Raw genomic sequence first — 20,184 nt, 5'->3', positions numbered from 1 at the left:
AATGAAACATGGGAAGAAAAAAGACAATACAACTAAGAGAAGCACTTTGCTGCTTGGGCCAAAATAATCTTTGGTGAGTCTATGGGTTTAGTCTCTTAAAACTAACAGGGAACTTTAGTTCAAATTCTTAAAATACAGAAACCAGAAAATACAGTTTGTTTAGTGAAGTAATATATTTTATCTGTCATGGTTGACTGTTTGCACTTGTAGTGAAGAGGTTGAGGGCACTTCAAGGATGGACTGGGACTTCAGATCTAATCAAAGGGGTGAGATCTGCAAGAAAAGACAGTTAAAGTAGTTAATTTAAGGCATGGAGTATATAGTACAGTTCTATCGTATGTGTTGGGCTGACTTTCAGGCTGATTCCAAGGGCAAAAAACAAAGCAACAATAATTCATCCAAATTGCTGTAGAAGCTGCAGCGATACCCAGCAAAGGAGGTGGGAAGGGAAACGGGAAGGGCAGAGAGCTGCAGGCATGCGTGGAGCTGCAGTCTGTGTCTTTCTCAAGCCCATCAGGGGATCCTGGGATTACCGAGCTGGAGGGAGACTGGGGCAAGAGAGTAGAGGGCTTGGGTCAGAGGTGATCTGAAATAGGGTTGGGAATTGAGGAGGGAAGGTGGAAAGGCTTGGGAGAAGTGGGAGGCATGGGGCAGACCCTCGGTGCTTAGACAGAGGTGATCTCCGACTTTCATCAAGGGCAATGCAACACTGTCCCTGAGTTCTTAGGCACCCTGGTATCAAAATGAATATTCAAATGAGGCTGAAACCTTATAAATGTGACCATATTAGATGTAATGTCCAGAAATGAAGCTGAACCAGTTTACAACTGGAGACTAAATGCAGTCTCCTAACAAGTCTTTCAGTTTCTTAACTACAATTTCACCTAGCAACTGCAAATGTTTTTGGGACCACTGGCACCCATATCACAGAGCGGGACTGAATTTCCCCCAGTGAATTGCTCCCGGTACAAAGTACTGCCAGGGAAAGCGCAAAGAGGCCTCAGCTGCTTTTCTTATTGCTACAGGGGACTTGGAAGCATTGCCGAATGCCCTACATAACCTGCAGAAAAGCTGGGCCATTCTGTATGCCAGAAATGTAGACTGCTCTTTGCATTTTTATTAGGCAGCACATGTTCCTGGTTAAGCATTCATGGGAAGCACCTTTCCCACCTTGCAAAAGTTCTTGCTGTTTCAAAATTCTGCATTCTCTGCTGGAGTGAAAACAAGAACTTTGCTTTTTTTTTTGCCTTTTTTTTTTTTTTTTCATGAAGAGCAAGGGAGAAATCCTCCTGCCAGGAGAGTTCACAGTAGTGATGACAGCCCTCGGTCGCACAGAGTGAGTCTAGATTATCACAGCGTATTCTCAACTGTCATCTATCTGAGACAAGCACTCTGACCCCTGTATTAGAGTCAGGTCTGGTTTAATGATTATTTATTTATACAAAGTGTTTCCACTTTCCAGGCACTGACATTGTCCGAAGGAAACTCACTGCAGCAGGTTGATAGGATTCATCACACCCACCATTCACCATGGATCACTTTGCAGCCGGTGGAGGTCAGCATATCAGAAGAGCAGTTCATCACAGCTATAAGGGAATGGGATCAACCACTCCCCAGAGGTGCCCGTTGCTCTCAAATGACCCACCAGGGAGTCTAGAAAGTTCATTTTTGGACACCCAACATGAGGTAAGATGAACGCAGCCATCTGACATGTGGCCGTCAGAGGCCCGCTCAGAGGGGTGCCTGCCAGGCTGTCCTCTGCACCCAACAGCTCCTTTCCTCCTTCTTCCCCTTCCCTGCCGCCTTGGGCAGAGCAGAGCGGCTGCGCACGGTCCTGACAAAAATTGCAACCTCAGGAGAGAAGCTTTGGATCAAAAACTCCTTCTGCCAGTTTTACAAGGTCTGAAAAGAACACCTTCATTTTCAAACCACAATTTTCTTAAGTTGGAAGTGATATAGGGGTGCTGGCAAACAGGAACACCACTAAGTAAACTGATCTTCAAGACATGGAATTATAATCTGTCCTGAAAATCTGATTTTCAGGGACCAGAGAATCAAGGTCATCCACAGGTTTCGTATTGGGTATTCAAATATCCAGGCACTTCAAATCACTAGGCATTTATAAACCTTGTTCCTGAAATAGGTGACTCTTTAGATGTTTGTTAATCCCCCTCATCTTTTGCGCTTTCCTTACAAACAGAAGAGTATGTACGTGCTCTGTTCCAGTGGGGATTCTGTTAATATACTACTTTACCTTCAAAATCAGCAAAGATGAAAAGACTGTCATTTTTAAGGAATTTTTTCCAGTGCAGCTCCCTGTGGGTCAGGAATGTATTCCAGCCAACACCTGGGCTCATGTAGCAGTTGCAGTAAGGAGAAAAACTTCCAGTGACAGATGGTTTGTCCCACTGCAGGGTGTCATTTCTGCCTGTTGTGCAAAAATATAGAAGTAATTAAAGCTGATCTCCAGTCAGCCCAGTAGTGTTATGTGCAGAGAAAATCTTGCCCGGTCTCTTGACTTTCAACACTTTTCTCCACCTTGAGCAAACCTCTGCATTTCTATTTTTCTCCCTGGTGCGCTCTGACTTACCATATACTGGCTGGTTTGGGTCTGTAGTAAAGCTAAGGCTGAGGGACATCCTGTGGATTACATCAGGGTCTTGATCCAAAACCGACAAGACAACTTGTCTGTGTCCGGCCGGCCATTCAAGAAGGCCATCGTTTGGACTGCTGCAGAGGTGGAAAGTAATCCCCATGTAATTCGAGTAGGATGATGAATTTCTTCCGTGAGGATACAGCTGTAAAGCAAAGGCGTAGCCTTCCGAGCTGTAAAATACAGGGCTTATGATATAATCGCCTTTTGTAGTACTGTTTAAAAGGGATGTGAAGTTTCTGATGTGCCAGACGTTGGTGGGGCAGTTTGTCTCTGTCAGGCTGGTGTCATCAATGGCAATCCCCCCGGCAGACTTGGCTGGATCTCCTCTGATGCCCTGAAACCCATACCGGAATTTGGTTTGGACACTGAAGGGAATGCTGGCCAATTTCCAGTGATGTTCTCCATCAGCTGAAGAGGGGAAATAAATATAAGTGAGAATGGAGAGTCCAGGACACAATCCCAAATCAAGCTGTGTCTTCTTCAAGCATCCTGTGACCTGTTTCAATGGTGACTGTCTGGTGCTCTGCACCCTAGCTGGTCTAGGAACAGTCTTAAGGAAACTGCCTCTGAGCCAAATTCTGTCCTCATGGGCACTAACTCTGGAGTTACTCCACTGAATCAAATAAAGGTTAGATTTACACTGGACACTTGAGCAAACTTTTGTATGATAAACCATGCCAGTGTTATCTCGCATCAAAGTCTGCCAGCGCTTCAGATATGAAAACACACTTTCAGTTACCTGTAATAGTGTGCAGCTTTTGCATCCGTCTAACGTTTCCAGTTCCATCATCTTTCTTAACCCAGATAACAAGCTTATCCTGTGGACTTCCATTTAACCTGTAGAAAAACTGAAGGCATTTTTCCTTCCTCCTTGGATACAGGATGCGAGATTCCAGAAGAGCTGACTGACCAGCATGTCCAGTTTTTGTATCTAAGTGCATGAAATATCCTCTATCTGGGAAGCACAAAACAGTGATGTGATAAAAGTTTTTGATCCATTCAGTAATGAAATGCTATTGCTAAATAAGCTCTAGTGTAGTTTCCACTTGCCTGAGTTAGAAAGTTATTTTCAAAGTAAAAAAAAAAAATCAACAGAAAAGAATTCTCCCTACATTGTAAATCAATATTAAAATGAAAATGCATTGAAATATGGTTTGCAAACTAGTGTTCAGTTGATTAGACAAGGTACACATTGGGTTGCGTTCTTCAGAAATGACGTACGAACCATACATGTGCCAATCCTCTAAAGGTGTGCAAATGTTAAGTGGATGCACTTGGGCAGGGATTTTTTTTGAAGACAAACCAGGAAAGTACTGGGAGGGTCCTGTTAGGTCAAGGCCTTCAGTCATCTGCTCTGCCTAGAACCTGTGCCCCGTAAGCCTTTTATCAATAGATCAGACTTCCCCATAAAAGTAGCTGAAGATGTTTTTGCTTTACTTCTGCTATGGGTAAAGATTTTATTAACTTCCAGCCCAATGACTTTGTATCAACTCATGCCCTCTCATGCTAATGTGTTTTAAATAACTATTTCCTTTCTTTCATAGTTAGTCTGCAATTCTATCTGTGGGCCGGAGTTATACCTGTTCCGAGTCTTCGATCTGCTTGGTTACAAAGGCTAACCACTTGTACCCTCATCATCCGCATCAGCCCCGTTTTGCATATTCCAATTTTAAATCAGCTTCTTGAAGACGACTGAGCAAGGCTTCACCTTATAGCCTCAATACATCCCCTCTCTATAGGAAGTGTCTCTCCTGACAGCAAGGACATTGTCAAGCTGCATCACCCTGGTGGTTTCCAAATACGCTGTGGCTGCATCTGTGAGTTTCCACTTTTCTCTCTGTCTGGGAGCCAACTGATGCAAACAGCAGAGCCGCTGTAGAGAGTGACGACTCTGAATTGCCCCCTGATGCCACTCCGAGCTCCACGGCAGCTTCCAGCTGCATGCCAGTGCTTGGCTGTGCTCCCATAAGCATTGCTGGCCTTCTGCAGTAAGTTCCCCTACAAATACCCAATAAAGCTGCTTATTTTCCAATAACTGCTGACCTGTTTGCTCTCAGGAAACTTATGAAGGCTGACTGCTTAGGTTTTAAACATTTTTCTTCCCCCTTCTTGAAGAAGAGCAGTTAATTGTCTGTCACGGGCCATGAGAGGCAGGAAGCTGCTGTCGGCTCCCCAGCCACATGCTCTGTCACGCATCCAGAGCCTTTACAGCGTCAGCAAGCCCCGCACCCTGCAAACCGCAAGCAAACAGCCCATCAAACAACAGCCCGCCAGACACGTTCCTCTAGAAATAAGAAATTTCTGTTTCCTTGCCAACGATGGGACCTAAACAACCCTCCTGTTCATTTTGCTCCCTCGTTTGGGTCTTCCAAGTGCTGGCTTCTGCATTGTGCCTTTCACCAGGCACACATCTGCCCTCTCGAACACCGCGTGTGATGGGAACAGGAGCGTCCCCTCTGTGTGCCTGCTCTCCTCCTCACTGCCTGCAAATCTGGCATAACTGCAGGATCTCCAAGCTGTAACCAAACGCAGCGTTAGGCAGCGAACGCGATCTGTTACTGCCAAAAGCCATCTCTTGCTCTTTCCTTCCTTGGTATTTTTTTCCTCTCCTGCACTGTGAGACACTTTTGTGACTAACCACCGTTTGTGTTTGGGAAACAGATGTGCCTAACTGTGACCACTTGTATGCAGATCAGCTGCATTTCTTTTGACTTTCAAAAGAAACCCTTTTGTTCAAGGATTTTTGGACTGTCTGTGTGGTACTCCTCTGCAGTGTTTAATTTTCTCCCCACTGCCTTTGGAAACAACAGACCCTACTCAATTCCTGTGCCCCGGTGGCAATCGAAATCCTGCAGAACTCAACACGCTCGTATTTGTTCAATATATGTTTAAATAGGTGCAGTTGGAGCCAAACCCTCGATCAAAAGGACCCCATGCAACACTCTCCTCAGAACAGGGGAAATCACTGCTGGTTTGCTTCTCAGATAACCCTTCAGCCTCCCTATGTGGTGCAGCTCAAACAAACTTTGAATTAGCAGCAGCTATGCCCTCCTGATACGGCTCTGTATCACACAGCACTCCCTCCCTCAAAGAAGTCTTCTGAGGGTGGTTTCGTCCTGCTCCGTGACACGTTGCTGAAGCTCAGCTTCCTATTTTGATGATCCTGGATTGGTTTCAACATCAGAATTTGTCTACGAACAAGATTTGTGTATTGCGATATTTGCTTATGGGTGTACATCTGTGGGGATGCCTCAAGTGAATGCCTGTACAAAGGGAGAGTGTTTTTTAGGGAGTTCTTTCAGTTTTAAACAAAACCTAGAAAATTACTCAAAATCCTAACATATGCATAAAAGGAGGAGAGTCTCACCTGACTCAATTCTGTGGAGTTTCATCAAAGTCAGTTGTGGCAATCTGGTAGAGCTCCCTTCATTTTAATGGAGCTACCACCAATTTACAGCAGCTAAGTCTCAAATTGTCATTTCTTCATGAGATAGTACAATGTAGGGAGGAGATTTAAAGAAGGATTAAACACTTCAAATTAAAATTATTAGCCTTTCTATCTGAAAATTCAAGAGTCATGTTTAGCATCATGTATACAGTGATTAACATTAATAGTAGGATATTTCTGATGACTTATCTCTGTATATCTTCATTCTCACATCTTGGAAAAGCATGGGTAAAGTCTAATGACCATCTAAACCTGCATCTGTTACCTGCACAGTTTCCCACCAAAGTATAGTCTTCATCTCCTGGTTTGCCCAATGTGTGGTCCCAGTTAGCACCGTCTTGTCCACTTTGCACCATCCCACAGATATTGATGTATTCAAAGGAGCACTGGTCCAAGAAGGTGAGGCTCGAAGCTGCCGGGAATAGAGTAACATATTTTACCATGTCCATTAATATCAAATAAGGCTCTCGCTGTTAACCCCATTCCAGAGTGTTTACATACAGCACTTAACATCAGGAGATATGGTCTTAATACAACTGAAGACTACGCAGACTTTCACATCTACATCTCTGTTACCACACATACGTGATGTTATCTCTTTCTCCCACTCTCGGCTGAATATTTCTTTCTGGGAACCAGCTCAGCCCCTGCGTGCCAGTTTTCCCTTTCAGACACCCATCATTTTCTCTAAGCCTGCCTGGGAGAGGCTCTGTGGCCCATTTCTCTCTTCAGGGTGTAAATCGGAAGTACTTCTGCTGAACTTAGTGGAAATATTCAGGTATACGTTAACACAGTATGTCAGTACCATACAGCATGGGGAGTATTTACTTTCATAGCTTTGCCAGTGGAGCTGGAAAGCACGATTATCCCCCGTCATGCTCCTGACCCCAATTGTCTTATCAAACATTACATAGGCAGAAAAAGTAACCTGTAATACTCTGATTTTGGAGACCCCAGTTCCAGGCTACTGTTACTTGAAGATTTTATCATCATCAACAGCATGCTGATCATTGTCCGTGAAGGAAACGCTCACTATTACAAGTAATATTATGGGAAAGTCTGTGTGAATGAAAGGTGTTAGATCCTTGATTCACTCTAATGGTATTCTATAAAGAAATGGGGATCTGGCCACCATGGAGCTTGCTGCTGCATAAGAACTATAGTTTCTTTTAGCATTGTGAGAGGATCCCAAGGGTGAAATATTCCTGCTCCTCTCATGTGAGACCATCCACGTTGTCATGAAGCTTGAGTAAGGACTTTCAAATACATGTATGAGAAGAAAGACTTACTGCAATTGTACATGCGATTCAACCTCAGTAAGTCAATTCTGCTGAAATCCAACCTCTGCCCAATGATCTCATTAAATTCAGGAATTTTTGTTGTAATGGAAGGAACGTTGCTATTGATGTTGAAAGAATATGGTCCATAGTGCAGGACTGACTCATAATCATACGGGGTATTGAGGTCATCAAGGAAACTGTCATTGTGCTTGTCAAAGGCATATGCAAAACCTAGACAAAAACATACACACATGATTAGGCAAGACCAGAAATAAAACTTAGCGCATAACATCTTTTCAAAATGCTTTACCTGTGACTAAATAACGGTCCAGTTGTCAACATGTAGACAGCCGTTCTCAACCAGAGATGTTTTAGCATTGTAAAAATAGGGACATGCATCTACAGACCATTCTCAATCATTTCAGACCTGCATCGTACCTTCAATAATTTCATCCCACCATATCTGAACATAGTCATCGCGATCTGTCCTGGATTGCTCATGGTAAAATCCCAGGGCATGCAGGAGCTCATGTTCCACTATGGCTTTATAGTCACACCTCTCTCCTATAGATACTGTCTGGCCACTCTGAAGGTCCCCCACATAAGACCAGCACCTGTAAGGCAAAGACTCAGATATTGCACCCATTTTGCATAATACCTTCTATGATTTGTATCTACATATTAACTCAACCACAAGATCAAGGTAAAAGTAAAAAAATAATATTTTTTAGAATTTCCCACCTAAGTTTTGCAGTCTTGCCAAGACTGTAGATTTACAATGCCAGAATACAGAGCAACGTGTACCTTCAGCATCCTTCCACAGCCTGGCAATGAGTCCCTGTCCCAGATGTGATTGGCCTTCTTGTTTCATTTTGCCCTCCCTGGAGGGCAGTGCATGCATGTTCTTCAACTGGCTGCAGTTCTTGTAAAGGAGGTGGTGATGGCAAATGTTATTGCTCTTCAGCTCTGGGTAGCCCCAGCTCAACCAGTGTAGGAAGGCGAGTAGCAGAAGATGAGCAGCATGGGAGAGTACAGCAGGTGCCTTATAACCTCATACACTGCATTGGCTGTTGTTTAGGTGTATGTTTACCAAAGTATTTAAATAACTGGCCCAATTTTCAAAGGTGCTGAGCAGCCTTCAGTGAACTCACGTTGCATTGGCTTCCTTGGTTTGGTTCCTAAATACAGGTTTAAATCCTAACTTTTCATGTCCATTCAGAAATAATTGTGTTAAAAAAAGAAAAAAAAAAAAAAAAGCTGCCCAAAAATGCTGTGCACCAGTCTTCCCGCACCCGAGGGCAGACCTACACTGGATTCCTAGACACAGACACTAGCTGGTGTCACCAGCTTCCTGATGGTCCTTCCCAGCAAGCAGGGAAGTCCCCTGACCTAACTTTCGACAGTCACAGTGTTGGCATCCGCCACTGCGTTAGCTTCCCTGGCACCTTTACAGTCCCTGGACAGTAACAGGCATTTTGAGATGTGAGTCACCAGACCTATTTTAGACTTCTATTTTAGGTGAGATGGTTTGTAGCCTGGAAGAGTCACCACCTCCCCGCTGACTGCAAAGGCAACCCGCGGTGACCTGCACAGCAATAGAGGTTGTTGGCTTCAACATTTGGTCAGGTAAACCCAACCCTGCATCTGAAAGCAAGGAGGAAGCTACACGCTAACGCCGACACACTAGGGACATACCCTGCCCCTAACCAACACCAGGACAAAGTTATTTGCCTGTTTTTGCTGAAGGAGTGCCAAGAAAGGGATTCATTTCAGTAGCTAGGATGCAAATGGAAATAAAATAGTGTTTTCTTATATTAAGAGAACATTAAATGCAGATAATACCTTTGGATAGTCTGTTTGCATTGGTTTTATCTCCCGTGTAACACAAACAAGCTCTGGGACAGAAATGCGGCTCGGGTATTTATGTCCTTTGTACAAGCAAGAATGAAAATGAATGCTTCCTGAGTTGGAAAAACTACCATATCAAACAAGGTAGTACAAACCACGTTGTTAATGCAAAATTACCCGTCCAGCTTCTCAAATTTCAGGTAAGTCTGTTCCCCTTCATAGGGCTTGAAATCAACACATGACTTGAGCCTGAACATGTCAAACGCCTGCAGGATAACACCTTTAGCGTTCAGATCTGAAACACACAGCGGAGGATATCAATAGCAGTTGTTCTGCTTTAATAATATTATAAATATCTATAATTCTAGATAGAAAGTATGAACAAGCGTATATTAAAAACATGAACATATATAAAAAATACCTAGTTGGATCATAGAGCAGGAGGCTGTTAGCAGAATTCCCTGACTGGAGTAATTTTGGCAGAGGCCGTACGGAGAGATCTTGTATTACGTAAACTGATAGTGCTGAAATAAGCAAGCAGACTTTTGGACATCCAGGGCATTGCTCAGGTTTTGCTGGGTAATTTTATTGTGTGTTATTATATAATTTCAAGTGTGGTAAACTTTGAGCTCAGGGCTAGTAAACACAGGAGAGATCCATAGGATTTTAACACTGATTTGCTATTAGTTTTTACACCTAACTTGTTCAAAATTGAAAATAGTCCCAAAAATTAAATCGAAACAAGAAGGGAGAATGCTCCAAACTTTTTTACTTATAAAATATCTGCATTTCCTTTCTGCCTGTACTGAGCTGGGACTGTTAAGAAGAGGTAAGGCATGAAGGGTGCAGTAGATCAACATCCATATTCTTGAGATTAGGATTTCCTGACTTCTTTAGCTAGAGATCTCAGCCAGATACGCTGGTATGAGTTACATTGGCTGCTCATCAGCATCCGGCTGGTCACTGGGGCGGTTACATGGCAAACAACGTGTGCTGGGGCAGAGTTGCGTCGCTCTGTCTGGCCAGCAGTAACAAGGGCATTAATGCAGCATAACTCAATAGCAAATGAAACAAAAGCAGCCCGGAGAGCTGGACAAAACCAGAGTATATCTAATGCAAGTAATACAGTGCGAGCATAATAAAAAGTCTCATTACCCAGGCTGTCAGCTAGGATATAGGGGATGGGAAATTTCCAGCGGTAGGAGCTGTTTCTCAGAGCATTCCTCTCCAGCTGTTAATGAGATCAACATGCTTGTGTTAACATTTTAAGCCCAATATACACTCTTGCTGATGTTGGGTTAGATCAGCAGCACATACCGGTAAGATAATATCACCTTCGAAAAGCTTCCTTCCCGTTTCTGAAATGACATAAACAACCATTTAGGCCAGAGTAACAGGTCAAGAACCACAATACGTGTTTTTTTCAAAGACCACACAATCTATCAGGATGCCTCATCAACCAACCCGTCTCGCTTTAACAGCAACTGCCCAGAAACAAGCAAACAAGTAACCATTGCCACACTACAACATGCCAGTCCTCCGTCTGCAGCAGAGAGGATTTGGGGCTGAATTAAGATTTCCGTAACTCTTTCATAACAGCTGCCCAGAGGAGATTTTATTCTTTTTCCCGGGCTTGTATCCTGAAACAACTGTGGACTTCTGAACATTGTAGTTGATATAGAGGTGGAATAGATTTGTCCAGAAGCTGGGCATCTAATAGCCTAACTAGTTAGCTAACCTAGGCTAATCACCTGGGATTCCCCATATGATCAAAGGAGAAAGACAAGGATTCTGGAGAGGGAAGAGGTTCAGTCCACCTTTTCAAACACCTGAGTCTGGACCAAGCTCAGATTGAAGCAATTAAGCCTATGTGCTATGTGTCTCAGATGCTGTTACAGCTGTGTGTCCATCCAGTTGCCTAAACGTAGGTGTCTGGTGCCATTTGAGATGCACGAGGGTATCCGGAATATCCCCATGGGCTGGTAGATACAGAGTTTGGGCGACTCCTTCCCCTCCTAGAGTGGTGCTGGAGGAGATGTAGTTGAACTGGCAACAGACAGCTGTGTTTTAAGCAGCTGATCCACGACTTCCATGCTTTAAAAACACAGCATCTGAGACTTTTATTTTATACCCTTATTTTTTTAAGATGCCAAATTCCCCACACAGAGCTGAGTCCAAACCCCAGCCACCGTATGGTCTTGCTAGCGTAACATTTTCATTTAGTGCCATCATATAGGCACAATCCAAGCAGACAGTTCATCTCCAGACCTTTTGTCATAGAAATAACTTACATTCTCCTCACATACAAATGGAGAGAAGAAAAAAAAAAAAAAAAACCACCAAAAAACTAGCACCATGTTTTCTGTTCTGCCAGCAAAACCAGAGGAAACCTACACCAGAGCATAAAGCAGATAACAGGTAATGCCAGGAAATGAAAACTGTCTCAAGGCAATGCTCTGAAACCCTGGGGGAGGGATGAAGGTACTTCAGCTTCATATCTTGGTCATCGGTCATGTGAAACCAACCAACTTGCTTAACATAAATGCACATCAACGAAGCAGAAGTTGAATTAGAGCCACTGCCAAGGTTTCTCTGGAGTCGTGTTGCAGAAGAGCGCAGTGAGGAGGGATGCAGGTTCAGTCCAGGGGTTGCTGAGCCTTCCCAAGGAGCAGTTAAGTACAGTTCCAAATTTAAGATTAAGATCCTGGGCTTCCTACAAAATTATCCTTGTGGAAATTTCCTGGCCTTTCCATCCTCCCTTTCCAACACCAACCTTTTATGGACCTTTCTGTCCTCTGCCCTATGCCCTGCTCCTGCCCTTCCATCTTCTCTGGCTGCTACCAGACTCCAAAGCGGAGGTCTTCTCCCTTCTCTCCAGAAGTAGCTGGGGTTCATCCCACACATTTTTAACTGCCCCGCAATACTCACTGTATCCATGATACTTTTGGGATTTTTCTCACTTAGGAAGGAGCTTTCAGTCCCCTCTGGTGCCATCATATCTGCCAGACTTGTGGTCCCCAAAGGCTAGCTCAGATCTCTGTAATAATTCAGCACTCTGCTTACTTACTGTCCTGACTTACCTGAGTTTATTTCTGGAATGTCCTTTCTAAGCTGCCCTCCATCAACATCAACAACTACCAAAAGAAATAATACATCTAAGTTAGTGACTAAGTGACACGAGTTGATATAATTCCCCACTTGGTGACTGATAGTCTTCCACTAACAGAAAAACATTGCATCCTTACCTCTGGCTTCAACAGAGTTTTGGATCTGAAACATAGAAAGTACAGTTTCAAAATCACAGACAAATGAAATTAAATCTCACCCTCATCCCAAGCCAGAAAACGGAGGAGCAGGTGGGAATACCGTAAAGGCATAGGAGCAGGTAACCAGTGCTGTGAAACAACATATCCTCCAGGAATCCATTTCGGAAGACCAGCTGGTGCTACCTGTCAGTGTAGCTATAGCATTCTGCAGGTGAATAGCCTTCAGAAGTAGTGATAAGCATAAGCCATCAAAAAAGTTGAACTTTAATTTTATTAGATATAGCCATAAGCCAATCTGATAAGCAATCTGCCTCCCCATTTTATAACTATTCTTAGCATATTGACCCTTGTAGCAATCAGGAGGTATTTAACTATTTAATATTTCTGTGACTTCTTCAGAGATAATCTCACGCTTTTTTTCTGGTTTCTTGGCCCCATCCTGACGTGAGACCAACAAAGCTGCTGAGTATGGAAATAACACCCACTTCAAAAGAAGAGGCTTATGGTCTGCAACCTGAATAAATCACTTTAAGAGAAGGTTTGCTTGGTGTTTTTTTTGTATTCCTGGAAACATCTTGGTAGATGCAAACAAATTTTTGTTTTCATCTGATTCTGTGGGTAAAGTATCATCTTTAATTTAAAAATAGCATTATTTTTGTAATCAACAGAATGCCAGACAACAACTTCCAGCAAAATATGTTGGTTTGGGTTTTCTCAGGAGATCTTGAAGACTTTGTCTCTCAGAGTAGGAGTACAGCAAGGAGTCCTGGCTCGATCCCTCTCACGTGCCTATGAAGCTGTGTGCTCCCAGCGTTTGCATGGGAATCCCATCCAGGGCTTTCCCTGTGGACACAAATCATGCGGGCTAGGGTGAAGCAGGGCAGGAGAAAGGCCCCTTGGTGAGGAGGGAAGAGCAGGGCTGAGCTTTGCCTCCGACGCTTTGGAGGTTTTCTCCTCCTGGCCACCACATGAAGGGGTTTTGTAGGCTCCTGCACCTCTCTTGCTCCCACACACTTCCTGCACCTCCTCCTCCCATCTTCACACCGCTGCTGCTACCTTTGCCTCCCCTTTGCTCACTTGCCCAGCATCAGGCTGCACCCCCAGCCTTCAGGGGAAGGACTGTCCCGATCTGGCTGTGGAGGGGGGAACAGGAGATATTCAGCAGGGAGCTCCCTGGCCACGCTTTGCAGCTTGCTGGCAGTCTTTCCTCCCAGCCTGTGAGACCCCAGGTGTCCAGTCCTGCAAGAAGCAGGAGGGCTGTTACGGGACAGAAAGGGGGCAGTTGCACCAGGCTGCGGTGGGGGGGCCAGCACTGGCCACCTTGAGAGCCCGGGGTCTCCACAGGTTGCACGCTCGGTACTGCTACCCGCATGGGGCATCCGCCTGGCCCATCCCATCAGTCCAGCGGGATCGGAGAGGGCAGTGAGGTGCCAGCGAGTGCAAAGAAGGAGTTAATCCACATGCCTCGTCAGCATCTTTCCCCCAGAGGCGTGGTCACAAACCGTCCCATAAATCTGGGGCCACAAGAAAGGAAACAAGCTGAATTCACCGAAAAGCATCCACCAGTTCCCAGCCCACCTGTCACAGGAGCAGCAGAATGGGGGTTACAGGGAGAGAAATCGCCAAATCAGCCTCCCAAAACACAACTTGCAGGGGAAGAAAATCCACTAATGGCCAGCTGGCACAAGCCAGCCCTGACTCCTGGACTCAAGGCACAGACTAAAAAAAGGAACAGATTTGCCTCCTTGCCACCCAGTCCCTAAAACTTCCACCCTCTTTAGACATGAAAGCGATGACAACTGCGATACAGAGAAGTGGGTGATTCATTAAATGCTGTTTCTTGCAGCATTTGCAGGCCAGCAGAGCTGTGTCCAGCGCCCATAAGGTTGCTCTTCACACACACACAAGAGGAGTCTGATCACCATCGCAGTCTGATGACTTCATTCCTGACTTTTTGCAGGTCTAAAGGACCTGGAGATCATCTGGCTTCACATGAATTCTTGCATTTTCAGCCTCAAAGTGGGTTGTTTTCCTTAAGGAATTCTCTTTTGAGCTTCCAGACAATATCCATAGACAACATCCATCCATAAGTGCAGTGACTATCTCTAACGTCATCTCAGGCAAGCATGACTGGTTTTAAATGTTCCATAATATTTTTGAATGACTGCATCCAAACCTAGCTGTGACACTGATGTTTTCTAGGCAATATGAAAAATAAAGGGTGGTGAAGATCTCACAAGAACTTTTATTAAAAGCCACTGGAGTATCTGAATGGATTTAATGGTAACATGTGGTAGGTACCATGTTTTGTTGTTGAGATGAACTCCAGGCCTTCTGTAAAAACATTTCAATGCGTTAATGCTGTAGCAAGGTCCTTAGCAAAAAAATGCAAACAGGAGCATGTGATAATAATATTCAAAGAGTAGTGTTTGCATGTGTACCCTCCAGAAAACAAGTGCATCATTCTGAAGAGAGAAAATGCTGATGGTTTATTTCTTGTAGCTATAGAGCTATTTGTCGTGATTTAAATTTTTCCTGATTGCCCCCCAGCATCAGCCAAGATCTAGTTGGTAACTGTGGTCCCAATGTGCAAGGTCCAGTGTGCGAGGTCCTGTACAAACCCAAAGGCTATAAGCAGTCCATGCCCTACAGAGCTTAACAAACTTTGCCTGTTAAAAAAACCCACAGTTTTCAGGACTTCAAGTCATTTGGAAGCTTGAGGTTATTTATTTCAGTGTGGCGGGAACCCAGCGTGGTCCCAGCCCTAAAACTCTTCACACTGCTAGCAGGTTTTGAACCCTGGCACAGGGACTCATGCTTATTTTTGCCCTTTTCCTCTATATGCTTCAACTTAAACCTTTAAAAGAAAGTCCTACTTTTCCTTCATGCCCTCCCCCTACCATGTGGCTCTTCACTTACGACTAAGGCATTACCATTGGGAAAACTAACATGGATTTCAGTGCCCGTAGAAGATCAAAATGAACTCCCGTTTCCAGCATCTTGGTTGAATTTTGCAGCTCCTGGACCCTCGCATGAAAGAGGACAGTGACTCCCCTGACTGTGCTTTGCTGAGCGCACCCTTCTGCGTGAGCATCATAGGTGACAAAGGGACAGAAAAACCCAGATCGTGAATCCTGTCCCATAGTCACTAAATAACGACGTTGTCCACTGCAGAAAAACATCTAAATTGTTTGTGTCACCCAGCACAGCTCTTCTGAACTGAAATTCAAATATTGAAGACTGACACCGATACCAGGTAAGGGAATACCCAGCACATTTACATTCCTGCACCTGCCCTGCTCTGAATAGGAGCAGCACCAAAATCCCCACCACCACCGGCTCTATAAAGCTCCCGTTGCCATACGTGACACTCAGGGAACAGCAGCTGCTAACCTGCGTTAAGCATTGGTGCAACAACCGACTTTTCCAGCACAGCACCGCTACCTATCTTGGAAGATGGAAGCTTGTTACTCTCAAGATAAATTTAATGCCACTTCATACGATGCCATGGCTATGGTCATCATCACACTTCAGGCATTTGCTGGCATGGGGATAAACACTTTCATTGTTTCTGTGCTTTGTATTGCTTGGGTCAAAAAGAAAAGCTTTAACTCTAATGAGAAGATCTTGCTGTTTCTGGGATGCTCTAGGTTTTGGTATTTGTGCATCACATGGGTATATTCCTTTCTTTCAATAATTTATCCCTGGTGCTTTTATGTTCACCCCATACCCCAACTATTTGCAGCTATTCAAACCTTTTTAAATTCTTCCAACTTGTGGACTTCTGCCTGTCTTTGTGTTTTTTATTGTATAAAAATTGCAAATTTCAGGCACATCTTCTTCATCTACCTGAAAGTAAAAATTGACAGGATCGTGCCATGGCTCCTGTTGGGTTCAGTGCTTGTATCCCTGGTCATCTGCATCCTTATCTACCGCACCACCGATGAAGTGCGCAACCTCAATTCCACCACCCCGGGAAACTTCTGGAAACTGAGTGTCCGAATGGATGAACATTTTTTCCCTGTTTTTTTTATCAGCGGCTTCTCATTTGCAACTGCATTCATGGCAGTAATCTTTTCTGCCCTTCTCCTCCTCTTTTCTCTCTGGAGACACAAATGCAAGATGCAGACAAACTCAGTGAAGAACCTCAGCATGGATGCCCATATCAAAGCCATGAAATCTATTCTGTCCTTTTTCTTCATTTACAGCATTAACTTTACATGTTTTGTCTTGACACTGATTTATGCCACGAAGAATGAAAATCCTGTGATGTTTCTCATTTTAGTATTTCAGTATGCTTTTCCAGCTGTTCATTCCCTTATTCTGATTTTCAGCAATCCCAAACTGGAAAAGACACTGCTAAGGACTCTGCCCTGCGTGAAGTGCAAGGTTTGCATGAGGCAGGAACTGTAATAAAAGCTGGCGCCTGTTAAAAATGTTGGTATTTTATTATAAAAAACAAGTAATTTAATCTCTAATGCAACTCTCCAGCCAGTGCAGATGATACAGATGTTCTATCTTCACCATCTAAGTTAAGAAAACTTCATTAAGATTCTGTGAACTAAATTATTATGAGTTTAAAAGGTTATTATTATAATTTGATTTAGATAATCCTTTGAGTTAAGTTATTGTCAATAACAAAGTAATTTAGACCTCATACATGGGCTAGCTGCCAAAGGGGAAAAACAATACTGCAAACCTTGTAAAAATGCTTTGGTATTTGCCGATTGAAACTACTTAAACTAAACAACATGTTTATATCTATTTTGTTTCACATTTATTTCTGCTGTGGCTGTGTACTTTGTAATATTATGAGTGGTTACTGACTTATAAACAGCAACACAGAACCGGCCTCAGGGTGGGCAAGGGGGGTGGAGAGCCCACTTCGACGTCAGCCTTATGTGTCCTCTCTCTGCCCCACTTCATGCAACTGCTCTCCTGGTCCGCTTTTACTTTTTTACAAGATCTGCTTTTACCAATGGACGTCGGATCGGTAAAACACCGAGGGAAGGTGGGTTTTGTGCAAAGTGCGCTGTGGAATACAGTCATGCTTTCATCTCGCAGTGACCCACGGGCAGATGTATGGGTCCAGGCGCTGGCAGCTGGGGGGTCCAGGGGTATCTCTGTGAGGCAGGGTCAAGGCTGCCCTGTGCTGGGGAAAGCCAGTTCCAGCCAGCTCCAATGGACCCACCGCAGGACACAGCTCAGCCCATCACTGACGCTGGTGGCTCCTCTGGGAAAATATATTTAAGAAAGGGCAAAACCACTGCCCGGCAGGGAGGAGTGAGGAAAATTGTGAGAAACAGCCCTGCAACACACAGGGTCAGAGAAGGAGGGGGAGGAGGTGCTCCAGGTGCCGGAGCAGGGATTCCCCTGCAGCCCATGGAGAGGACCATGGTGAGGCAGGCTGTCCCTCTGCAGCCAGTGAAGGTCCATGGTGGAGCAGATATCCACACTGCAGCCCGTGGAGGACCCCACGCCGAAGTAGGTGGGTGTGCCCTGAAGGACTGCAGCCCATGGAGAGCCCACGCTGGAGCTGGCTTATCCTGAAGGACTGCAGCCCATGGGAGGGACCCATGCTGGAGCAGGGGAAGAGTGTGAGGAGGAAGCAGTGGAAGAGACAACGTGTTATTGTTGTGGTTAAACCCAGCTGGGAACTAAGCCCCCCCCAGCCGCTCGCTCAATTCCCCCACAGCGGGATGGGGGAGGGAATCGGAAGGGTAAAAGTGAGAAAACTCGAGGGTTGAGATAAAGACAGTTTAATAGGGAAAGCAAAAGCCGCGCACTCCAGCAAAGCAAAACAAGGAATTCATTCACTCCTTCCCATGGGCAGGCAGGGGTTCAGCCATCTCCAGGAAAGCAGGGCTCCAGCACACATAACAGTTACTTGGGAAGACAAACGCCATCACTCCGAATGTCCCCCCTTCATTCTTCTTCCCCAGCTTTACATGCTGAGCATGATGCCATATGGTATGGAATAGCCCTTTGGTCAGCTGGGGTCAGCTGTCCCAGCTGTGTCCCCTCCCAACTCCTTGTGCCCCCCCAGCCTACTCGCTGGTGGGGTGGGGTGAGGAGCAGAAAAGGCCTTGACTCTGTGTAAGCACTGCTCAGCAGTGACAAAAACATCCCTGAGTTATCAACACTGTTTCCAGCACAAATCCAAAACATAGCCCCATCCCAGCTACTATGAAGAAAATTAACTCTATCCTAAACCAGCACAGTTACAAACTGACCACAACCCCCATTCCCTGTCCCCCTGTGCCACTCAGGAGGAGGAGATAGAGAAGTTGGGAACGAAGGAGTGAAGTTGAGCCTGGGAAGAAGGAGGGGTGGAGGTAAGGTGTTTTAGTTTTGTCTTTGTTCCTCGTCATCCTCTCTACTTTCAATTGGCAATAAATTAAACTGATTTTCCCCAAGTCGAGTCTGTTTTGCCCGTGATGGTAATTAGTGAGTGATGTCCCTGCTTTTACCTCGACCCATGAGCTTTTCCATCTTATTTTCCACCGATGTCCTGTTGAGGAGCGAGAGTGAGGGAGCGGCTGGGTGGGGGTCTGGCAGCTGGCCAAGGGCAACCCACCACAGCAGGTTACCTAAACATGAAATAGTTCCAGCATGAACAGAGCAGAACCTGAATTGTTCATTTCCTTCACCAGCTCAGGCCCAGAGGGACATCTTACTTCATGCCAAGCGCCAAGCGTGCATTTTTCATGCATCTCGGCAGGTTTTGTTTCTGCTTTTGTTTTAAAACACTCACCCAGGAGTACATTTGCCAGGTGTGGAGCCCAAACCTCAGAGGCCTCCCGAAGCTCTGCAGAGTTCAGATATACCCAAAATGATCTCCAGGGAGTCATCTCAGGTGTAGCATCAGCCCTGCTGGACATGGATTCACTCTGTAAGAAGCCCTTGAGCTTTCTCTCTGCTGTGTCTTTGAGAACAACCTTGAATGTATTTCTACTAGCAGAAGGCTTCTCAGACCTTCTTTTCCCCCAATAGAGGAGATGTGGTTGTCTTGTAGGACAACGTGTGAAGGACTCACTAATTTCTATGTACTCTGTATTAGAAATGAACACAGAGGAAGAGTTTCTGCTCAGAGAACATGAGTGGCCCGGGGATGCTAATCTGAAAAGTTGAAGTGAAGGCGAAAAATCTTAGTTTGTAACCTTTTTATTTTAAGGGTTGCCTTTTCTGTGGGCAAAAGAGCACTCCCTTCCCTCTTCCTCTCCATCCCCACGAAAATGAAAGGGGAAGAGGTTAATAAGAAAGTATAAGAAAGTGTTTTCAAGCCATTAGCTTTCAATCTTTTCTGGCTTTTCCTCCAGTAATAAAGCAAAAAACTAGATTCATGTTGTTCCGCTAAAAAGAAAGGGCTTGAGTCATCTGATCAAAATTAGACGCTCGGAGCACATTGCCTTTAGCTGTTTGCCTTTAGCTGCAATTCAGCTCAGATGTCAAACTCCACTGAGTCCCACCTCCACAGTAGGAGACACTGCACCACCCACGTTTCCTGAGGGAGGCAGGTCTTAAACATCTCATCTGGACACATGTCCCCAGCTGAAAGGCCTTTAAAGGACAGGCACCACCACACCTCCCTTCTTTCCCCGCTGTTGCTCAGTGCAGTTGATCCTTTAGCATAACAGTCCCAATCACTTTCACAAAAAGACCATGGAAATTCCTTCTTACTTCCTA

General features: G+C 44.8%; 2 protein-coding genes across 2 annotated transcripts; one reads left to right on the top strand and one right to left on the bottom strand.

Annotated features, from left to right (window-relative positions):
- Positions 1 to 229: 229 nt before the first annotated feature.
- Positions 230 to 13,870, bottom strand: LOC142407524 (meprin A subunit alpha-like). The gene is made up of 16 exons (XM_075497146.1): positions 13,763 to 13,870; positions 13,576 to 13,631; positions 13,284 to 13,341; positions 12,599 to 12,718; positions 12,478 to 12,502; positions 12,313 to 12,366; positions 10,550 to 10,590; positions 10,388 to 10,463; positions 9,410 to 9,527; positions 7,823 to 7,998; positions 7,394 to 7,615; positions 6,370 to 6,516; positions 3,396 to 3,611; positions 2,591 to 3,064; positions 2,255 to 2,428; positions 230 to 273 (listed from the first exon to the last, which is right to left on the bottom strand). The coding sequence occupies exons 1-16, from the start codon at positions 13,868 to 13,870 to the stop codon at positions 230 to 232; spliced, it is 2,109 nt and encodes a 702-aa protein (XP_075353261.1).
- A 2,084-nt stretch (positions 13,871 to 15,954) lies between these two features.
- Positions 15,955 to 17,565, top strand: LOC142407523 (taste receptor type 2 member 9-like). The gene is made up of 2 exons (XM_075497145.1): positions 15,955 to 16,907; positions 17,463 to 17,565. Exons 1-2 carry the CDS (start codon positions 15,955 to 15,957, stop codon positions 17,563 to 17,565), a joined length of 1,056 nt encoding a protein of 351 aa, XP_075353260.1.
- The last annotated feature ends 2,619 nt before the right edge of the window (positions 17,566 to 20,184 follow it).

The sequence above is a fragment of the Mycteria americana genome, chromosome 3, assembly GCF_035582795.1.
Source record: "Mycteria americana isolate JAX WOST 10 ecotype Jacksonville Zoo and Gardens chromosome 3, USCA_MyAme_1.0, whole genome shotgun sequence".
NCBI classification, from domain to species: Eukaryota; Metazoa; Chordata; class Aves; order Ciconiiformes; family Ciconiidae; genus Mycteria; species Mycteria americana.
This window is presented reverse-complemented; position numbering and strand designations above follow the sequence as displayed.